This window comes from Magnolia sinica, chromosome 14, assembly GCF_029962835.1.
Source record: "Magnolia sinica isolate HGM2019 chromosome 14, MsV1, whole genome shotgun sequence".
Classification (NCBI taxonomy): domain Eukaryota; kingdom Viridiplantae; phylum Streptophyta; class Magnoliopsida; order Magnoliales; family Magnoliaceae; genus Magnolia; species Magnolia sinica.
Genome location: NC_080586.1, coordinates 78,342,236 through 78,364,719, shown reverse-complemented (window position 1 = coordinate 78,364,719; position 22,484 = coordinate 78,342,236). Strand labels below are relative to the sequence as shown.

Here is a 22,484-nt window from a genome sequence, read left to right as displayed (position 1 = left end):
TTCCAACATATGCATCCAGTGCACTTAATTAGTGAAGATTTCCAACCCCATTTTGATAGCCAACAACTCGGTTTTGTTCGAGAGACACTTCCTCCCAGTCCTGAAAAATATAATTTCATGGTACCATGATCCTCCCTTAACAGGAACAATCCTAGATGAACAAGATTTTCCAAAGAGCTACCATCTATATTCAGCTTTCAACAGCCTGGAAGAGGAGCCAATCTAGAGGCAAGAAGGATCATCTCCTTTACTCATCCAAAAAGCAAAACTCCAGTGATATCATTTTTACCAGCAATATCATAAAATCAATCACTGGATTCATCCTCATGTCATCACAGGAAGTGACGACTCAACTAGGAGAATCACAATTGTCCAGAGTTGTGAACAACGTTTCTAGAGAAGCATCATTAAATTGTGCTTTTGGATATTACCAGTTATTGTATCTAATGTTTCCAAGGAAACAAAAAGTTCAATCAAGTGTTTGCTGGCCTAATTAACTGTACATGGGGAGCCCACTATAGGTGATCTGATCCTAATCATTCCTGTGGACCCCATATGATGGATGGGAGATACCAAGGAAATCTCTCCCATTGGATGATCAACTCTGACTGACCTCCAATTAAATATGGACAGAAAGTTGTAAATGTGCATTCTCATTGGAAAGCTAGGATCATGTAAGAGGGGAGATCTTAAGGTAATAATGCACATTGCATTATGGGTCCAAAGAGATCAATGGCTTGGGTTACCAAAAGGTTGTGCCACCCATACTATTGTTGGATCAAACAGAAAAAAGATGGCAATCTCCTTTGATGAAGCAAGGTTGGGATGAATTCCACTCTCAAGAGTACCAATCCTGCTCCCCCATCATGGATATTCCATGTCCCCAAAATCCTCCGGTTGGAAGGTCCTCGCCACCAATCCTAGGCCTCTTATCAGTAGAATACAAGCCTACCATGGCCCCTCCATATGGTGAACTACTAGGATTTTAGCATGGAGGTTATTTGTGGCATCGCCCCATCCGTTCCACAGTGAGGTGCGGCCTAACAGACCAAAGGTCAACAATAGCCCTGCTTGTACAAGCTGTTAAAGCCAAGTATCATATTCTTGTGAGTGGAGCATCATATAATCCCACAAACTCATGATAGTGTTAAAAAAATATAATATAATATAATATAACAAATATGGGAAGGCACCATCAAAATGAAATATTCCACCAAAAAAAAAAAGAAATCAGCACCTCAGAAATATACCAAAATCAACAGAAAACAGCAAATGTTTCAAAAGAAGGTTTTGCAAGCAGTTATAAAAAGCCAACAACTAAGTAAGAAAAGCAAAGGCAGAAGAACTAAAAGCCATAGAAGCAGTTATATGTCTAGGTCGAGAGCAAATGGAAACAGTAAAATAATATATGAAAGGATCCAACAATCAAGTGCACACAAGGCACACATGTATGAGATGTGGAAAGTGCATCTGGGGAGCCATGTTGTGGATGATCATGCCCCATAATTACAAGTCCCATGGTCCTGGCCACTGATTGGAGGATCTTTTACCATTGAGTATCCAAGATATCGCCGTCCACATCTAATCATCAAAAGTCCTCCAATTGGTGGGGAAGATGATCCAACCCACGCGATTTTTGAGGTACAGTGTATCAATGTGATTTTTGCAGATGACAATTTGATTCATTGTGAAGCCTCTAGGGGTCAAATGAGGAACCCTAAAGGGCTGTTGCGTCGCTTTGAAGTTGTGTCAGGCGACTCAGGCCTGAGGATTATTTGAGTAAGAGTGTCATTGTGGGGGTGGCTATGGATGAAGGGGAGGTGAACCTGTTTGCTGAGAGGTTGGGTTGCAAGTCTTCCCAACTCCCTATGCAATATCTTGGTCTCCCGATAGGGGGAAATACCAAGGCCATATCTTTTTGGATCTGGTTGTTGAACAGATGGCCAAAAGGTGAACCAAGTGGAAAAAATCCTCTCATTAGGAAGGAGAATGTCTTATTAAAGCAGCTCTCTCTAATTTTTCTGGTTTATTCTCTCTCCCTTTTCAAGATGCCGGCTAAGGTGGCTAGCAAGATCAATAAAATCCAAAGAGGCTTCCTGTGGGTAGGTCATGTAGAGGGGTGGAGGTTCTGTCTCGTAAACTGGGAGGTGGTTCAAAGGCCGAAGAAGGAAGGGGGCCTTGGGATGGGGAGGTTGAAGGAAAAGAACTGTGCATTTCTTGCAAAATGGAGGTGGAGATTTGGAGATGAGACAAAGGCATTATGAATAGAGGTTATTCTTACAAGTAATGGTCATGTGGGGGTGGTGGCTGGTTTCCCTATAAAGTGTTAAATCCCGTTTCCCGTTGGATCATCTGTTTGGAGAGTGATTAGTCACATTGGTCGAAGATCAGGTCAAGCTGATAGGTGTATCCTAGAAAGAGTGGGTACGCTGATTGGAGAAGGTTGTAGATTTGTTGCCAGGCTTTCGAATAAGGTTTTGGAAGGATGTATGGGTTGGGTATTCATCACTACCTGACTCTTTTCCCTCTTTGTTCTCCCTTGCACTCAATAAGGAGATGACTATGAGGAATGCTATGAAGTTTTGGGGGATTCAAGGGTTTGGAATAGTGCTTTCCAAAGGAATTTGAATAAGGATGAATCTAGAGATTTCGCTGCTCTTATGGGTATCCTTTATGAGGCTACCATTGACACATTGAGTGAGATACCAAGTATTGGAAGTGGGCATCCAATGGTCAATTCTCTACTAAATCTGTTTTTCATGAAGCTTAATGAATCTGGCCAACCTCCCCATCCATGTGCTAAATTTTGGAAAGTCCCTATTCTGCACCAAGTGCAAGAGTTCGTATGGATGGCCATTGCCAATAAGATCCTTACCAGTTACCACTGACAAGTAACCTATTGATCAAATGTGCAAGAGGTCTAAGGAATCTATTGATCACCTCTTCCTGCACTAGCAGGGTGCGAGAGTTATTTGGGATCAATTCTTTAAGCTATTCAGAGTCTGTTGGGCCTTGGAGAGGTCTCTGGGTGACGCTATTGCAGGATGGGACCGTGGCCTATTCTCGAATCGGGGAAAGTGCATCTGGACTATGGTCCCATTCGCCATTATTTGGGGACTTGAAAAGAGAAAAATGCATGGACTTTTTAAGACAGAGCTCAATCTATCAGCTCCCTATCCTTTATATCATCTCCGTGGTCGGCCCTTGCTGTCCCAGAATTCTCAGGGGCTTCACTTGCTTCTTTAAGGCCAATTGGGAGGCAATTATCTTTGGGGGATAATGCTTCCGAGCTGCTGTATTAGAATTGTTTATCTTTTCTTTGTTTTGTTGGCATTGTGAAGTGACAATAGGGTCACATTTCAGGGCTGCTTCCTGTTTCCCTTTCCTGTGTTCTGATGAAATCGTCGTCTTTCAAAAAAAAAAGAGCAGATGAACCATCTCCCATGCATGTGTGCTACTTGAAAGAGCATGGTTGAATTGTGATTAATATACAATGACAGAATCATATTGGATGAAATTATAATTAATGCATAAAACGATAACTTGTCTATAACCTTCAATGCAATACCACCACTTGAGGCCCCCGATGCTATGTGTCCTTGAGCATCAACACAAATCACTCCAACCGTATCCATAATCCTATCTTCTTCAGAACCATCCTTCACAGATTGCTCCTCGCCCCCATTGCTGGTCTCCTCTGCAAGATCACATGGTTGAGCTTCTGATTTTGGAATGGAATACACAGCTCTAGAAAGAAATTTTCCCTATAGTTAAGCTTCCCAGACTGAAATAAGGACACAACTGATCTCCTATCCAAGTTAAGGTGTATAAAGGATATTCACGTGTAAGACTTGCATTTATCAAGAGAAAGTGTAAGATAGGAAATAGACCCTACCACAAGGACATGATGGCCGGCAAATCCAATATACTATCTACCCATGCTGTGTAAACTTGGTATCTAGAGAGAACAAGATGACTGGAGACAAGGGAAAACGTGAACTCTCTCCATTTGTCAAAGATCAAGACTTAACAATACAGCACAAGAACAAAGCATAGAAAATGAGATGGAGTACAGTATAAGTACTACCCACCTATTTTTGAATTGCACATACTGTGATGCTAACACCAACAAAGATACAAATGAAGAGCCAGGAAGTGAACTTGACTGCAAGTAACTCCTCGCTTTCTCTTTCATTTCCACAGTCATTTGAAACACCAGTTGGTCAACTTGTGACTCAGCCAAATCAAGTTGAATGAAAACCTTATTTGCCCAGTATTTGGGAAAAACCGAGGTCACCTGGATCGCGGGTCGCTCTAGTGCATGGAAAGGGAATGGGTATGCAGTATGCAACTTCCTCCAATACATGGTATGATAATGTAGGTTAGTTTAGCACATGCACTAGGTATGTGAAATATAGTTTTATCTATGAATTTATATTGTAATTTATGAATAAAATGATGAATGTTATTACTATAGACCCATACACAGTATTATATCATGCACATTCGCTTACATCAGTCAAATTTTGTCTTACATTCTAATTATAAATTTAAATCACAATTTAATCAACACTAAAGAGTATAAACCATGACCCAATCAACATTCATGTTCTTGACCCACCTGGTTGACCCACTGAGTCTGGGGTTAACCTACCTACTGACCGAGTCCGGGGCTGGATTTAAAACTCATTAGATGTTACCAAGCAAACATAAATCCACTTTACTCGCCTTTCTATTCAATACTTTCTTTCCTATCTATCTGTAATACATAACACTCTTCATTCTTTTACATTTTCTTATCCTAGATTAAGAAAGAAATGCTTCCAAATTGTATTGAAGTGCCAAATGTATACATAATACTCTTCATTCTTTTACATGATTCTTTTCAAATTACATGAACAATCCAACAGGAGAGAAGACTTCTTCATAGCTTGGTTTTTTGAAAGATGGCCACCACAATCCAGCCACAAATTTCAAAGTTGTCTAAAGACAACTACGAAAATTGGTGCATACAGATAAAAGCTTTTTTCGGGTCACAATATCAATGGGAGCTCGTCACTGAAGAGTACGTAGAACCCACTACGGAGCAAGAACCCGCCTACTCCACTGAGCAAAAGACCGCCCTAAAAGATCAAAGGAAGAAGGACAAGAAGGCTATGTTTCTTGTCTATAGATGATACAACCTTTGAGTGGATTGTCAAAACAACATCAAGCAAACAAGCATGGGAGACCCTAAGCACCATATTCAAAGGCATCAATTGTGTAAAGAGGGTCGGCTATAAACACTCAGAGCCGAGTTCGAGGCCGCACATGTGAAGGAATATGAGACCATTTTTTATTTTTTTTCAAAATTGTTTGTAATTGTTAATAACTTAAAAAGAAATGGTAAAAAGATTGATGACATTTGTGTCATTGAAAAAGTACTTCGATCTCTTACAACCAAATTCGAGCATGTGATTGTGGCTATCGAATAATCAAATGACTTGGAAAAACTCTTCATTTAGGAGTTGATAGAATCGTTGCAAGTTCATGAGCAACGAATGCAAAAGAATATCAGATCTATGATGCTAGAACAAGCCTTAAAGTCTAAGATGACTCTAAATGAACAAAAGAATGGTCATACAAAACCTGGGGGCCATAGCACTCGTGTAGGAGGCAGAGGGCATGGATATCATTCAAGCCATTTACGAAATCAACAAAAGTTCACCAATTTTCGTGGAAGAGGAAATGGTAGAGGCCAGTCCATGTGTAGTTGTGGAAACACAAAGAATATTCAATTCCATAATTGCAAGAAATTTGGCTACTATGCATCTGAGTATTGGAACAAAGTGGATCAAGATGAACAATCCAACTATACCGAAGCATCACATCATAAAAATGAAGACTCCACACTTCTCCCTGTACAAGAAAAGGCATGTGAACAACTTGACATATGGTATCTCGACACTGGTGCAAGCAATCACATGTGTGGCAATAAAGAACTGTTCGTTGAACTCACAGAAAGAACTCAAGGCAATGTGAGTTTTAGCAATTCATCTAAAGTCTCAGTGAAAGAAAAAGGTAAAATTAAAATCTATCAAAAAATGGTGTGTCAAATTACATCTCTAATATGTATTATATGCCCAACATGAAAAGTAATATCCTCAATATTAGATAACTCCTCGAAAAAAAGGTACGTTATACATATGGAGAACTATTCTCTTTATATAAGAGATACACGCGGGATATTGATTGCTCAAGTCCAAATGCCAAAGAATCGGATGTTTCCACTCCATATTAACACATGACTTGAAAAGTGCCTCTATGGACCTATGAAGGATTATTTATGGATATGGCATCTTCACTTTGGGCTTCTCCATTTCAGTGGCCTTAAACTATTATCCTCATCAAGCATGGTACATGGCTTGCCTGCTATTTAAGCTCTAGAACATGTGTGTGACATATGCACACTTGATAAGCAACAAAGGAACTCTTTTCCAACAAAGAAAATTCTTCATAGTCTACTTTGTTTGTAGACTTTTGCCACGAGCCTTGCCTTGTAGCGATCAATCTCACCATCGGTTGTACATTTAATCTTGTACACCCATTTGACACCAATACTCATTTAGCCTTTGGGAATAGTAGTCAACTCCCATGTATGATTCTTTTTATGGCATGAATCTCTTCTTCAGTTCTCCAGCATTCTTCTTTTACGACTTCTTGAAATGTAGGATGCTCATGGTTTACATATAGGCAGAACAGATTGACCTCTTCTATTTACTCATGGATATCACTTAAACTCCTCATTTTGATAGGAGCCATGGGTGAAGGAGAGTTGGTAAAGAAGTGCTGGCAGAATTTTGAATTGATGTACTTCCAGGAGAGATGGAATGTACTCCTAGACTTTTGCGCATTGCTGGTGAACCAGCTCGAGTGGGTGTTGCAATGGTCTACTCCTGGCTTTCATGTTCTTTTACCTCGATTTAATTTTCTTTCGTCATTCCTTCTTCATTACATTTTCATGCTTCTTCCTCGCTGAAGATTAGATCTTTACTCATCACTACTTTATTGGTTAGTAGATTGTAGAGCTTGTAGGCGTTGGATTCTTCACTATATCCGATGAAGATACATTTCCCACCACAATCGTCGAGCTTCTTCCTTCTTGCCTCTAGAACTTGAGCATAGGCGACACGCCCAAAGATTCTTACGTGTGCCACACTCAGTTTGTAGCCACTCCATGCCTCTTATGGTGTCATGTACTTGACACTCTTGGTAGGGCACCAATTGAGCAAGTAGGCAGTACATGCAACTGCCTCTACCCAGAAACTCTTTGGCAGGCCTTTCTCTTTCAACATGGTCCTTGTCATGTCGAGAATGGTGCAGTTTTTTCGTTCCATAATTCCATTCTTTTGGGGCATGTAAACTACAGTGTGTTGTTATTTGATGCCTTGTTCCCTGCAATAGTCTTGAAATGCATTCGAGGTATACTCCCCACCTCTGTCAGATCTAAGAACTTTGATTTTGTAGTCACTTTCAACTTCAACACGAGCTTTGGAACTTTTAAAAATACTGAAGGCGGCCGATTTCTCTTTGATTCAATATGCCCACAGCTTTCTACTAAAATTGTCAATGAAGGTAATGAAGTATTTATTACCTCCAAAAGAGGGTGTCTCAAGTGGGCCACAAATATCAGCGTGAACCAACTACAATGGTTCCTTTGCTCTTCGAGAAACTCCACTTGGAAAAGAGTCCATTTGTTGTTTACCAAGTGTACATGCCTCACACACATGTTCTACAGCTTCAATAGCAGACAAGTCATGTACCATGCTTGATGAGGACAATACTTTAAGGCCATTGAAATGAAGATGCCCAAAGCGAAGATGTCATCTCCATGAATCATCATTCATAGGTTCATAGAGGCACTTTCAAGTCTTATGTTAATATGGAGCGAAAATATTCGACTATTCCCCATTTGGACTTGAGCAATCAGTCTCCCGTGTGCATCTCTTATAGAAAGAAAATAGTTCTCCATATGTATGACGTACCTCTTTTCGAAAAGTTGTCCAATACTGAGGATATTACTTTTTATGTTGGGCACATAATACACATTAGAGATGTAATTTAACACACAATTGTTTTGATAGATTTTAATTTTACCTTTTATTTCACTAGAACTATAAATGAATCACCAAAGCTCACATTACCTTGAATTCCTTTTACGAGTTCAACGAACAGTTCTTTGTGGACATACATGTGATTGCTTGCACCAGCGTCAAGATATCATACATCAGGTTGTTCACATGCCGTTTCTTGTACAAGGAGAAGTGTGGAGTCTTCGTTTTTATGATGTGATGATTCGACATAGTTGGATTGTTTATCTTGATCCACTTTGTTCCAACACTCAAATGCATAGTGGCCGAATTTCTTGCAATTGTAGCATTGAACGTTCTTTATATTTCTACGATCACGCATGGACCGGCCTTTACCATTTCCTCTTCCACGAAAATTGGTGAACTTTTGTTAATTTTGTAGATGGCTTGAATGATATCCACGTCCTCTACCTCTTACATGAGTGCCACAGCCCCCACATTGTGTATAATCATTCTTTTGTTCATTTAGAGTCGTCTTAAACTCTAAGGCTTGTTCTAACATTCTTTTGCATTCGTTACTTATGAACTTACAACGATCACATCAACTCCTCAATGGAGAGTTTTTCCTAGTCTTTTGATTCTTTGATGGCCACGACCACATGCTCAAATTTGGTTGTGAGGGATTGAAGCATTTTTTCAATGACACAAATGTCATCAATCTTTTCACCATTTCTTTTTAAGTTATTAACAATTACAAGCAATCTTAAAAAATAATAAAAAATGGTCTCGCATTCCTTCATGTGTGCGGCCTCGAACTCGGCTCTGAGTATTTGTAGCTAAACCCATTTTACACGATTGAAGCCTTTAAATATGGTGCTTAGGATCTCTCATGCTTGCTTGCTTGATGTTTCTTCGGCAATCTGCTCAAAGGTTAAATCATCCAACCCTTGATAGACAAGAAACAGAGCCTTCTTGTCCTTCTTCCTTTGATCTTTGAGGGCGGCCTTTTGCTCGGCAGATAGGCGGCTTCTTACTCCGTAATGGGCTCTATATACCTGTCGATGACAATCTCTCATATATATTCTAACCCAAACAAAGCCTTCATTTAGATGCACCAATTTTCATACTTGTCCTTAGACAACTTCAGAATTTGTGACTGGATTATAGTAACCATCTTTCAACAAACCCGGCTTTGATACCAGTTTGTTGGTCAGAAGATTGGCTTTACTAAGCCTTCGGATCATACACACACCACAAAGAGAAATGGAATATTAAAAACTATATGTATTGAATTATCTAACTACTTACAACATGCGACACCACAGCCTTTTATATAGAGATTTGCTACCATGTAAAAAGACCAAAATGCCCTCATTTTAGAAGAGTCTATGTGAGACAAGGGCATTACATTAACTACTTTTTACAAATAATAATAATAATAATAATAATAAATAAATAAATAAAAATGAACCTATTTTCAAAGCATTGGAAAACCAACGGCCTCCATTCTTAGCTGCCAAGAAATGCATCTAGATGAATTTGGACAAATCTGAAAAATACCAAGGAGAATGGATGGAACTGGATGAATCTAGACCGTCCAAAAGGCTGGTTTGGTTTGGACGTTCCAACATGTATTATGTGCTTGAGAGATGTGGAGTTGTTTGATCACTTGTCCATGTATTGTATCTTTGCTAAGGTTGTGGAGAAGATTTTTTGAGGTCTTCCAATGCTCTCAGGTGATGCCACATTTGATTGGTTCCTTCTTCCTTACATGACATAGTGGTGGCATCAGGCATAGAGGAAGAGTTGTGGCATCTCTCTCTCCTAGCAGGTTTGTGGGCAATTGGGCCAAGCGCATTTATAGATGTTTTTACATCATTATTGTAACCCCCAACGACTGGACATGACTTTGCATGGACTTAGATTTCAATTCTCAAGCCTTTTGCAAGCATGTTTGTTGTAACTTGTATCTGAGTATCTCTTGATTCTTTTCGGTCTTAATTTAGGAGATCCTGGGCCGTTGATTCCTCATCTTCGCCTCTTTTTTTCTATTAATAAAATTGCAGTGCTGTTAAATAATAATTTTTTTAAATAAAAAAAAAAAAAAAGAAGTACCCAATATTTCTAAATTCACCAACCCAAATAAGCAAAAACTTACTGAATAGACGAATAAGAGGATAGAAAATGATGATGATTCATTTGGAGTTATTATTTTCATAACCAAATGGGAAAAGAAATAATACTTGATTGTGCTTGCAACATGGAACCTGGTCTAGGAGTTGAAGAAAGTTCCTTGGTAGAAGATCCACCCCTTCCTTTGGCCTCATCAAGCATTGCTTTGTATTTCAACCATTGTGCTTTTGCCTTCTCTGTAACCAGCCACTTCTCGTGTATGCATAAAAAAGAAAAAGGTTTTTCAGGCCAAAGATCTATATAAATACAGCTTTTCTTTTCTTATTTTTTTGAATCATCAAAAATATATATACAGATACAACTTAACAAGCACTATTTTCACTAGTTCAAATACAAGAACAAAGAATAACAGGAACTGGTGGATGACAACAGCACTAAACCAGAAGAATAATTGTGCAAAATTAGAAATATTACCTCATGAACCTCCGACATTGTTTCTGGCAAAATGATACTCTTAGATTCTGCCCATTTCCGTGCACCTTCGCCAACCAAGAAGCTGGAAAATAGAATAGCATGCCTTCAGTAATTGATGGAAAGAAACTGTCTTCAGTGTCTTTAATAGTCGAAACTATATAGAATCGCAACGCGGTTCTCTTAATATATAGGCAGGGAGGCATCTATCTCAAATTAAAGCTGGATCCAAGTCCGAAAGCACAGGTAGACCACTGAAGAAAAGGCTTCAAATTTAGGCCGCTTTCTAATGACAAGTTAAGAACAAGCAACCTACTGTAGCTTTTAATATGTTGCTGAACGAACTAACGAAATTCATGCATTTGAATAATAGAGGCCAACCAATGACGAGAAGGTGTGAGTTCTACTTTCAGATGATCATCAAAAGGGAATGACAATGAACAAGTCATGCAAATAACACAACATAAAAAGAACATGAGATCAGACAACCATTTAACTGATTAGCAACACAACATTGCCATTTCAAATTACTAGGACCCATGTAACAAGAACATTGAGACATGTTGAGGTTACATACATAAGGCACCAAATGATCCAGCCCTTTAAAAATTAAAAGCCAACATGTCATATAGATATAATTATATGAAAGGGAGGTTCATATAACAATCAGTTCATGGAAGCACACGATATCATTGTTTCTATCATCAAGAAAATCACTTCATAGAAAAAAGGAAGATAATTGCAATAAAAAGATCAAGGAAATGGACAGGAGAATCACACGCATAAACAAGAATGAGAAAACCTTTCCTTTTTCAGGGCTATCAACAACCATGTTAGCTTCTCTAGGCACTAGGTAGGAAGATAAGCAAGTGGGAACAATTTCCTTGAGACAATGCATCAAGAAAATTAAAATTACAAAACTAACAACAGTAAACAAGAAAAAATAATTTGAAACGCATTAAAACCACACAAGCAACACCAACAAACAAGGAAAGATCAAATAAAAACTTCCTGAAATAGTTATATCGATGGTGCCCATCATAAGCATCCAGCATGAAGATTTCTAAGTAAAATGCATTGTCCTTGTTACATAAATTCAGTATTCTTTTCTTTTTTTGAAATCAAGAATAGTGATAATGATAGTGGTATTGATCAGGAAAAAGGAAAGACAGTGCTAGTAATCATTACATCGGAGGTATTCGCCCAAGCAAAGAAGGTCCCATCATTTGTTCCTTCGCCAAGCAAGCAGCAATTTTGATGGGATTCCGCACGCCTGGTCTACAGTGAAGAAATGGATATTCAGTACTTTCACAGTAGCATCAGCCACAGAATCATAACTCAGTTTAGGAGGCAACTGGCCCAAGACTGAAAACACAGACTACATCAGAATGGTTCCAACTCAGTGCAATGATGTACACTTTTTGAGGGGCAAGTTGGTTATTTCTCCACCAAAATTGAGTTGACCCAGAAAAAAGCCAACTTGGTTTTGGATTATCCTACTATCTCGCACCAAAGCTAGAATACACTCAACTATCTCAACTGGATTATCTTACTAAAATCGTGAAATATGTGATCTGCCAATAAAAATACCTTGTACTACACCAACAGCTCCAAATGCTCCTGAACAACCATCCATGATACTAGCATCACACTCTACATGACCGTCCTCTGTCAAATTTGAGCCTCGTCCTGCGTTTGTGCTTGGATCATCCTAGAGAAAAATAACTAAGTTTACAATGGTTTTTCTCATTGATAAACTCTCCAGTGTAAGTTACTTAAAAGGAAGCAACTAGTTACAATTAAACCTGCCTCAATTGACTTGTGAACCCACATTTTCCATTTTGTGAATTAAAATTGTACGCTTCTCTACTATTTCAAACCCCAAAATGGAAAATGCGTGTATGCAAATTGTAGGAGAGTGCATATGTATATGCATCTGAGTGTTTAGGACTTTATATGTACATGAAGTCTCATTTACAAGTCTGTGTGTGTGCTTTGGTGCTCCCTCAGGACACCAATCTTTTAAGTTCACTAGGGTGTGAGGAGAGAGAATTCTCTATACAATCCCTTTCTCCAAGGTGGCACCTTCTTTAAAAACAAAAGAAAATTGAGAACTGAGGATGAAATGACGCTTGTAGGAAAAATGAGAAACCACTAGTTTCAAGACATGATAAAACTCTTTTTGGAGAAGAGTAAAAGAAATCCATTTCGATAAATCATTTAGGAAAAAAAATGTGACTTTCAACAACACCAACAACAAAGAAAAAAGAAATGGTAAGAAACCTCTACTACAAAGATAGCATATAATGTTCAATAATACTTTCCACCCTCACACACATCTGCAAAACAAAATCATCAGAAAGAAACCTTAAAAAAGAAAAAAAGAAAGAAGAACCATATCTATTTAATGAACCACATACAAAAACTCCTTGTAAGGACATGATCCACCAATGGGTGGGTGTTGACAGCCTCATATTTCATCATAAATAAATGAAACAAATTGAAGGGCTAGACTACAATGTGTGCTTGACACAATTTACTAAATAATCATCGCAGGTCATCTACGGTATGAATTGCATACATGCATGCCAATCCAAGCCATCCAAATCCAAGGCCTAATTGTGGATGGATGTTGAGGGTCAAATATTGCATATTATCCCCCATTATTACCTTAGTTTTATGAACATGATACTACTTAATGTCCTATTTTACTCATGTTTGTGTTGCAAGGTGAATTCAAGAACTTGGATTGGAAAAGGTGCTAAAAGCATGGATTTGATGCTCAAAGATTACCAAGGCAAAGAATGGATCTTAGGAGACGAAGATTGAAGATTTCAAGGTCCCAAGATTCAAGAAAACCAAGTGGAGAAGGAAAGAAGTCGAAAGAACAAGTGCAGAATTCACATTGATTGTGTCATCGATCACCGTTCGATGCCATCGAAACTACCATTCGATGACATCAAACACGGGTCGATGACATCGAATTTATGAATGGAAATCAAGTTGGTCGCTGGACAAATTAAATACGTTTTTTGATGACTTGCTCGATGACTCGAAGCCTTGCTCAATGACATCGAAGTCAGTTCGATGACACCGAATTTTCTGTGGATTTTCGACAAAACTCGTTGGACTATTTTGGACGCATTATCGATTCCTCAAACAATATTCGATGACATCGAAGGCCTTTTCGATGACATAAAAAGTAGGTTCGATGACATAGAAGGTTGCGGAGTCCAGATGAAGTTACAAAAGAGCGGAAAAAACACGTATAAAAGGCACATTCAATGACATTGAAGCCAGTTCGATGTCATCGAACGATTCGCGCAAAATTACGCAGAATTACATGGAGTGCATAAATTTGAGGCAGTTTTCGGATTTTTTCAAGTCGGTGCGAAAGGAAGTGTTGCTCAACTATAAATAGGAGTCCCCAAGGCACTCCTAGGATAAATCTAGGGTTTGGAGGAGCAAAGCACGAGGGTGGAGAGCCGTTGCCAAGCGTTTTTTCCTTTCTTCCTTAGTTTTTCTTACTTTCTTCTAGGGTTTTGGTTCCAATCATGTTTATGGTTGGCTAAACCTCTTAGCTAGGGCTAAGAGGTGAAGCTTGTAGCGTGATGGGATGTTTTTATTGCTTTGATTCATGTTTATGTTGAACTTACTTTGATTCTAGTTTGATATTTAAGGAATACTTTCAGTTTTTAACGATTTATTGTGACTTAAATTACAGTAGATCTGCAATAGCTTTGAGTATCTTCTTTCCTTGTTTTGAGATTATGGGACTAGTAAATCATGTTGTTTGCCATCGTCTCATGGGCATGGTTTGGTGATGGAATCCCTGTCAATTATCATAATTCTCCTCTTTTAAGAATTAGGTCAAAGGAAGTTCAGATTTGATCTTAATTACTATATCTTCCAATTGGATAGGATAGGACTCCAATTCCAATTGTGTTACTTGAATAAAGTAAGGAATCACCTTGATTGCTGCAAGTGGATCCTTGGAAACCCTAGTTCCCACCTTTGAATTTACAAGTTTTAATTAAACAATTCACACTTACTCTCTCTACAATTTCATATTTAAATTCACATCTTCTTCTAGTTGCTTTTAGAATACACACAAGATTAGTCCCTGTGGATTCGACCCCGGTCTTACTGAGATTATTACTACATCGTAACCCTACACTTGGGGTTGTGAACAAGTTTTTGGCGCCATTGCCAGGGACTAACGGTTGCGTTTTTCTGAGATTGACTAGTTTTGGAATTAGGTTAAGATTAGGATTTCTTTACTTTCTATTTTTAGGTTAGGGTTTTTTCTGAATTAATTTTAGAAACTTACTTTCTAATTCTAGGATAGAACTTTCCTAATTTATTTTTAGAAACTAGGTTGCTTTCTTAGAAACTTTTTTTTTTTTTTTAGTTTTAGAAACTAACTCATCTTTCTATTTCTATTTTTAGAAACTAATTTACTTTCCTTTTTCTTTTGCAGGATCCCGATATAGAAACTTCTAATTTGGTAACTTCTTTCTATTTCTAGATTTCTGTTTCCCTCTTTCCTTTTTAGGTTAAGTTATATTCTGAAATTGAGGACTGAGAGTGTTTCATGCCCAAGCGGTTCCATGATAACACTCGACGTCTCTTGAGTGAAGGAGGATTGGTTGAGGGGTTATGTACCCATCACCGGATTAGACACTACTTGATTCACAGAGTTAATTAAAGGTATGGCTGCCAATCAACCGGCCAATCAACCTCCAAATCCTCAACCTATTTTTGAGGAAATCCAGGATGAGAATGAGGTGTATCGAGCACCCCCGCCTCGTACTTTACGAGACTATCTACAACCGGCGAGGGTGAGCACCCCTTCCTGTATGGTTTTTCCAGAAAACACAAGAAACATAGATATTGAGCCAGGAGTGATCCAACTCCTTCCAAAGTTCCTTGGGCTTAAATCTGAAAATCTATATTTACACTTGAAAGAGTTTGATGAGATCATAGCCACTTTATACTTTCCTAATGTGTCTGAAGACACAATCCGATTGAAACTTTCCTTTCTCCTCGAAAGAAAAAGCTAAGATGTGGTTACATTCATTACGTCCACGATTTATTGGCAGATGGAATGACATGACAAGGGAGTTCATAAAGAAATTTTTTCCATATCATGAAACGAACACCATCAAAAAGTCGATCATGAACTTCGCTCAAAGGGAAGATGAAACATTCTTCCAATGTTGGGAGCGGTTCAAGGATCTTGTCAGTTCATGCCCACAACACGATTTTGAAACGCGGCGCATAACAAATTTTTTCCATGAAGGACTGATATCTTCCATGCGCCAATTTGTTGAGACGATGTGCAATGGGGAATTCCTGAACAAAAATGTCGATGAAGTGTGGGATTACTTTGATAAACTTGCCGAAACCGCACAATCATGGGACATCTCCCCAAGAACGAGTATCACATCTAAGCCCACCCAATCAAAGGAGAGAGGTGGAATATATCTCTTGAAAGAGGAAGATGATATCAACGCTAAAGTGGCCAGTCTCACAAGGAAACTTGGGGCCATAGAACTTAGGAAGGATAAGGAAGTTGTCTGCGGTATTTGTACTTGCAACATTCATACAACTGAAAATTGCCCAACAATACTTGCATTTCAAGAAATATTGAATGAGTAATCAAATGCCGTAAACAACTATCAAAGGTCTTTCAAAGGACTCACTTTGAATACATACAACTCCAGCTGGAGAAATCATCCAAATTTCAGTTGGAGGAATGGACAATATGTTACATCTCAAGGGAAACCTCGAGAGGAAGTGGTTCAAAATCCTCAAGAGCTCATCCGGCAAAGTACTCTTCAAGCCTTACAAGAACTCACAAAGGCTATACAAAAGATAGACTCAAGTGTTACGGTTATGAAGAAAGGGATGCTTCCAACCCAACATATCCCTAATTCTAAACCGCAATACGGAGTTAGTGAACCAAGTTCTTCAAATTCAATGGAGCAAGCTAAGTCTATCACCACTCTTAGGAGTGAGAAGATAATTGACAAATCTATTCCGGTAAGGGCTGAAAAGCCTAAGGACCCGGATGTAGATGAGATTGATAGACGTAGCGATGCTCTACATGAGGTAGAACTAGAACTTCAAAGCAAACCAGCTGCTCCACTCCCCCAACGGTTGATTGCACCAAAACCTCTTTCTAACTCTCAGGACATTCTAGAGGTACTGAAATAAGTGAAGGTTAACATTCCTCTACTAGATGTCGTAAAACAAATACTTTCATATGTCAAATTTCTGAAAGACTTGTGTACGACCAAAAGACATCAAAGTATTCAAAAGAAAATCTTTTTAACAGAGAAAGTGAGTGTCATCTTAAAGCAAGATGTGCCACAGAAGTACAAAGATCCTAGTAGCCCAACTATTGCTTGTATAATTGGGAATTACCAGATTGAGCACGCACTTCTTGATTTAGGAGCGAGTGTAAATCCGATCCCATGCTCGGTATACGAACTGGGTCTAGGTGAATTAAAACCCACTCGGACTACATTACAACTTGTCGATCGCTCAGTTCATGTACCTAGAGGGATAATTGAGGATGTGTTGGTCCAGGTTGACAAATTCTACTACCCAGTAGATTTTATCGTCCTGGATACTCAACCCATCGTGGACACAAGCACTCAAATTCCCGTCATCCTTGGTCGCCCATTCCTTGCTGCATCAAATGCAATCATTAATTGTAGGAATGGAATCATGAATTTGTCTTTCAGGAATATGACATTGGAGCTCAATATGTTTTTCATTATGAGCAAACAGGTAGAGGATGATGACGATGCCCACGATATTAACTTGATTGATTCTTTCGTGGAGGATAAAACTCTGACGACCTTGTCCTCTAACTCTTTAGAGACGTGCTTGGCCCACTCCGATGATTTAGATGATGATATGATTAGGGAGACGGGTGTTATGCTTGATACCGTACCTGTACTTGAAGTTAATCGGTAGAGGCCACAATTTGAAGAATTGCCCCAAACTGATGTAGTACCTCTACCGTCTAACCTCAAGGCACTGAAGCTTGACCTAAAACCTTTGCCCTCTGATTTGAAATATGTCTATTTAGGTCAAGATGAGACATACGCGGTGGTGATTTCTTCCCACCTTGAGCCATAACAGGAGAGTATGCTTGTCTCTACTCTCATTAAGCACAAAGGAGCCCTTGGATGGTCGATTGTGGATCTCAAGGGAATTGATCCTTTGATTTGTACTCACTGCATTTATCTAGAGGATAATGCAAATACCTCCCGGCAACCACAACGTAGATTAAATCCAAACATGAAGTAGTTAAGGTTGAGGTTCTTAAGTTATTGGATGTGGGTATCATATACCCTATATCCGATAGTCAATGAGTGAGTCCAACTCAGGTGGTTCCTAAGAAGTCCGGAATCACCATCGTAGCCAATGGTAATAATGAACTCATGCCAACTAGAATTGCTACTGGTTGAAAAATGTGCATTGATTACAGGAAATTGAATACCGTCACGAGGAAGGACCACTTTCCCTTACCCTTCATTGATCAAATCTTGGAAAGACTAGCTGGTCATTCCTATTACTGTTTCCTTGACGGATATTCGGGCTACAACCAGATAGAGATCGCCCTTGAAGATCAGGAAAAGACCACATGCACATGTCCCTTTAGCACCTTTGCCTATCGAAGGATACCATTAGGACTGTGTAATGCCCCCGCCACTTTTCAGCAATGCATGATAAATATTTTTTCTGACATGGTGGGGTAATATTTAGAGGTCTTCATGGACAACTTCTCTGTCTTTGGACCATCCTTTAGCGATTGTTTGGAAAATCTTAAATGTGTGCTGAAGCAATGTGAGGAACAAAATTTGGTACTAAATTGGGAGAAGTGTTATTTCCTAGTTTGCAAGGGGATTGTCCTTGGACATATCATCTCATCCAAGAGAATTGAGGTAGATAAGGCTAAGATTGATCTTATCTTTAACTTACCTCCACCCAAGAACATACGAAACGTGCGATCCACAGATGATTCATAAAGGAATTTAGTCACATCTCTCGTCTTTTGTGCAATCTACTTCAAAAGGATGTATCATACGAGTGGACTGAGCAATGCCAGGAATCTTTTTCTAAGCTCAAGAGCATATTAACCACTGCACCTATCATACAGCTACCTGAGTGAAACCTTCCTTTTGAGATTATTTGTGATGCGTCTGACTATGCTCTTGGGGCAGTTTTAGGCCAGAGAAAAGAGAAGAAGCCCTGTGTTGTACACTAAGCAAGTAGAACTTTAAATCGTACTCAAGTGAACTACTCTACTACGGAAAAGAAACTCTTAACTGTAGTATTTGCTTTAAACAAACTTAGGTCCTACTTGATAGGATCGAAGATCATCATCTACACAGATCATGTGGCGCTCAAGTATCTTCTTTCTAAGAATGATGTTAAGCCCCGCTTGAGAAGATGGATCCTCCTACTCCAAGAATTTGATTTGGAAATAAAAGATAAAAATGGAGTAAAGAATGTAGTGGCTTACTACCTTTCCCGCCTTGATCTCTCTGATTCCCTTGAGACGACACATATAAATGACATGTTCCCTGACGAACAATTGTTTAAAGTCTTTCATTCACCTTGGTTTGCGGATATTTCTAATTATCTTGCCATAGATTTCACGCCAACACATTGGACTGCGCAAGATAAGAAGAAATTCTTCGCCGAAGTACACAAATTCTTTTAGGACGATCTGTATTTGTTTAAATATTGCCCAGACCAAATCTTAAGGAGATGTGTGTCAGACAATGAATACCAAAGTGTCATCTCCTTTCATCATGCATGGGCATATGGTGGTCACTTTTCTGCTAAAAAGACCACAGCTAAAATTCTGCAGTGCGGCTTTTACTGGCCCATTATGTTCAAGTACACTCGTGAATTTTGCAAAGCTTGTGAGCGTTGTCAGAAATTGGGAGCATTGTCCCGTCAAAATATGATGCCTTTGAACCCCATTCTAATCATTGAAGCATTTGATTGCTAGGGCATCGATTTCGTGGGACCATTCCCCCAATCTTTTGAAAATTTATATATTTTACTAGCAGTAGACTATGTCACTAAATGGGTCGAAGCAATCCCGTGCTGGAACAATGATCATCAGACGGTCATTAAGTTTTTAAAAGAAAACATCCTTTCCCGGTTCGGAACGCCTCAAGCCATCATTAGTGATAGAGGCTCACATTTTTGTAATAGGCCATTTGTGAACTTAATGAAGAAATACGGCATCTCGCATAAGATGAGCACTCCAAACCACTCACAAATAAGTGGGCAAGCTGAGATTTCCAACAGGGAGATTAAACATATTCTGGAGAAAACGATTAACCCTGACCGTAAAGATTAGTCAATCCGCTTACCCGATGCTTTATGGGCTTACCGTACTGTATTTAAGACCCTATTGGAATGTCTCCCTTTAGACTTGTCTATGGGAAGGCTTGCCACTTACCTATGGAGTTGGAACATAGGGCTTACTGGGCTATTAAAAATTTGAACTTCAATATGGACAACGCTGGCTCGCTACGCAAACTTCAGTTGAATGAACTTGAAGAGATCCAGAATAATGCATACGAGAACTCGAGAATTTACAAGGACAAGATGAAGGTGTTTCATGACCAACACATTCTTCGGAAATCATTCACACTAGGTTAGAAGGTCCTCTTGTACAATTCTCGGTTACATCTCTTTCCGAGTAAACTCCGATCTCGTTGGACCGACCCTTTCACTATTACTAATGTATATCCTCATGGGGCTGTCGAGATTCAGAATCCAAACAATGGCAATATTTTCAAAGTGAATGGACATCGATTAAAGCCATTTGTTGAGAAATTTGATTAAGAGGACATGTCCATACCTCTGGTTAATCCTGTTTACCAGGATTGACCTCCTAGTCTGATGGAGGTATAGTTAGGTTTATTACTTTCTGCTGTTTAGGATAGTTTGCTTTCCGCTATTTAGGATAGTTTACTTTTCGTTGTTTAGGACAGTTTGCTTTCTGTTGATTTAATTCTTGTGCTAACCCACCTTCCCACTGAGACCAATGGAAAAGCCTCAGAATTCAGTCTTCAGGTACTACCTATCCATCACTTCCCTTTTCTTTTCATTACCTCTCTTGCATTACATGCTTATTTCTTTTACATTGAGGACGATGTAGATTTTTTGGTTTGGGATGGGGCATTAGGTAAACTAATCAGTATTTTCTTAGTTTTAAGCAAAAATTTTGAAAATTTTCAATGTTTCAAGTTGAAATCTGTTTGGGAAGTGATGAATTGTGTACTTAAGAATACTTTGAGTATGATAAGATAGAGACTAAATTTTGGATTGTTGGAGTTTGATCAACTAAGTAATCTATCACCTAAGTTCTTGCGCTTAATTGATTAAGAGGTAGTTTGAATATCATGTTAATCTAGATCACAAGACACATTCAATTTGTCTTCTGCAAGACATGCTAGAAGTTCTGATTGTTAGTATGTGAATCATTAGTAGATGGCTAGAATCAAGTCTGGAGAATTTTATCCACCTTAAAAGAAGAAAAGAACCAGTTAAAAAAAAGGAGATCAACAAAAAGGTCATGTGTCATGAAAAAGATTGAAAAGAATGCTAAATCTGAAAAAAAAATGCAAAAATAAAAAGAATGAATAAAAATTGACCATCAATATAAATCAAAAAATGAAAAAAGGAGAAGGGGATAAGTTCGGAATCGGTACTTGAATTTCAAACTAGTCTTGAAGTGGGGAACATGGCTAACATGATGAATTAATAGTATTCGTACGGGAGGTAAGTTGATTTCCAATGAGCACATTGAAAAACTTGATATGCAAATTATGCTTCGATTTAATGGACAAAGAACTTACTTGATTGGTTGCTTATGTGATTCGGTTCTAGGTTTTCAAATTTTCACTTTCGTATCTTATTTCTACCTATTCATACTTGAGTAAACAAAAGATTGTCTTCCTAGAAAGGTTTTGGACATTGAGCATTGAGATTTATTTCACGCATACTTTGCTCGGGACTAGCAAAATGCGGGTCGGGAATTGTGTTGAGGGTCAAATATTGCATATTATCCCCCATTAATATCTTGGTTTTATAAACATGATACTGCTTAATGTCCTATTTTACTCATGTTTGTGTTACAAGGTAAATTCAAGAGCTTGGATTGGAAAAGGTGCTAAAAGCATGGATTTGACACTCAAAGATCACCAAGGCAAAGAATGGATCTTAGGAGACGAAGATTGAAGATTTCAAGGTCCCAAGATTCAAGAAAACCAAGTGGAGAAGGAAAGAAGTTGGAAGAACAAATGCAGAATTCACATTGATTGTGTCATTGATCACTGTTCGATGTCATTGAAGCTACCATTCGATGACATTGAACACGGGCCCATGACTTCGAATTTATGAATAGAAATCGAGTTGGTCGCTGGACAAATTGAAGACGTTTTTCGATGACTCGAAGCCTTGCTCGATGACATCAAAGTTAGTTCAATGACATCGAATTTTCTGTGGATTTTCGGCAAAACTCGCTGGACTGTTTTGGACGTGTTATCGATTCCTCGATCAATGTTTGATGACATCGAAGGCTTCTTTGATAACATAAAAGGTAGGCTCGATGACATAGAAGGTTGCAGAGTCCGGATGAAGTTACAAAAGCGCGGAAAAAGCACGTATAAAAGGCACATTTGATGACATCGAAGCCAGTTCGATATCATCGAATGATTCGCGCGAAGTTACGCAGAGTTACACGGAGTGCGTAAATTTGAGGCGATT

The 22,484-nt window shown here is 38.8% G+C and overlaps 1 protein-coding gene and 1 non-coding gene across 5 annotated transcripts in view; both read right to left on the bottom strand.

Moving 5' to 3' along the window:
* The window catches only part of LOC131224638 (putative threonine aspartase), a 35,100-nt gene that overhangs the window by 3,530 nt on the left and 9,086 nt on the right, over nt 1-22,484 (bottom strand). For 3 of the 4 annotated variants that reach the window (XM_058219899.1, XM_058219900.1, XM_058219902.1), the window contains exons 3-7: nt 12,264-12,384; nt 11,862-11,946; nt 10,677-10,758; nt 10,313-10,451; nt 3,555-3,745 (exon numbers count right to left, since the gene is read on the bottom strand). In XM_058219899.1, the coding sequence (XP_058075882.1) occupies nt 3,555-3,745; nt 10,313-10,451; nt 10,677-10,758; nt 11,862-11,946; nt 12,264-12,384 (618 nt within the window). The remainder of the gene's footprint in view (nt 1-3,554; nt 3,746-10,312; nt 10,452-10,676; nt 10,759-11,861; nt 11,947-12,263; nt 12,385-22,484) is intronic. The other variant, XM_058219901.1, reaches the window with a different exon arrangement.
* Nucleotides 15,834-15,940, bottom strand: LOC131226524 (small nucleolar RNA R71). Its single transcript, XR_009161900.1, has one exon. It is a non-coding gene; the product is annotated as a small nucleolar RNA R71 (small nucleolar RNA).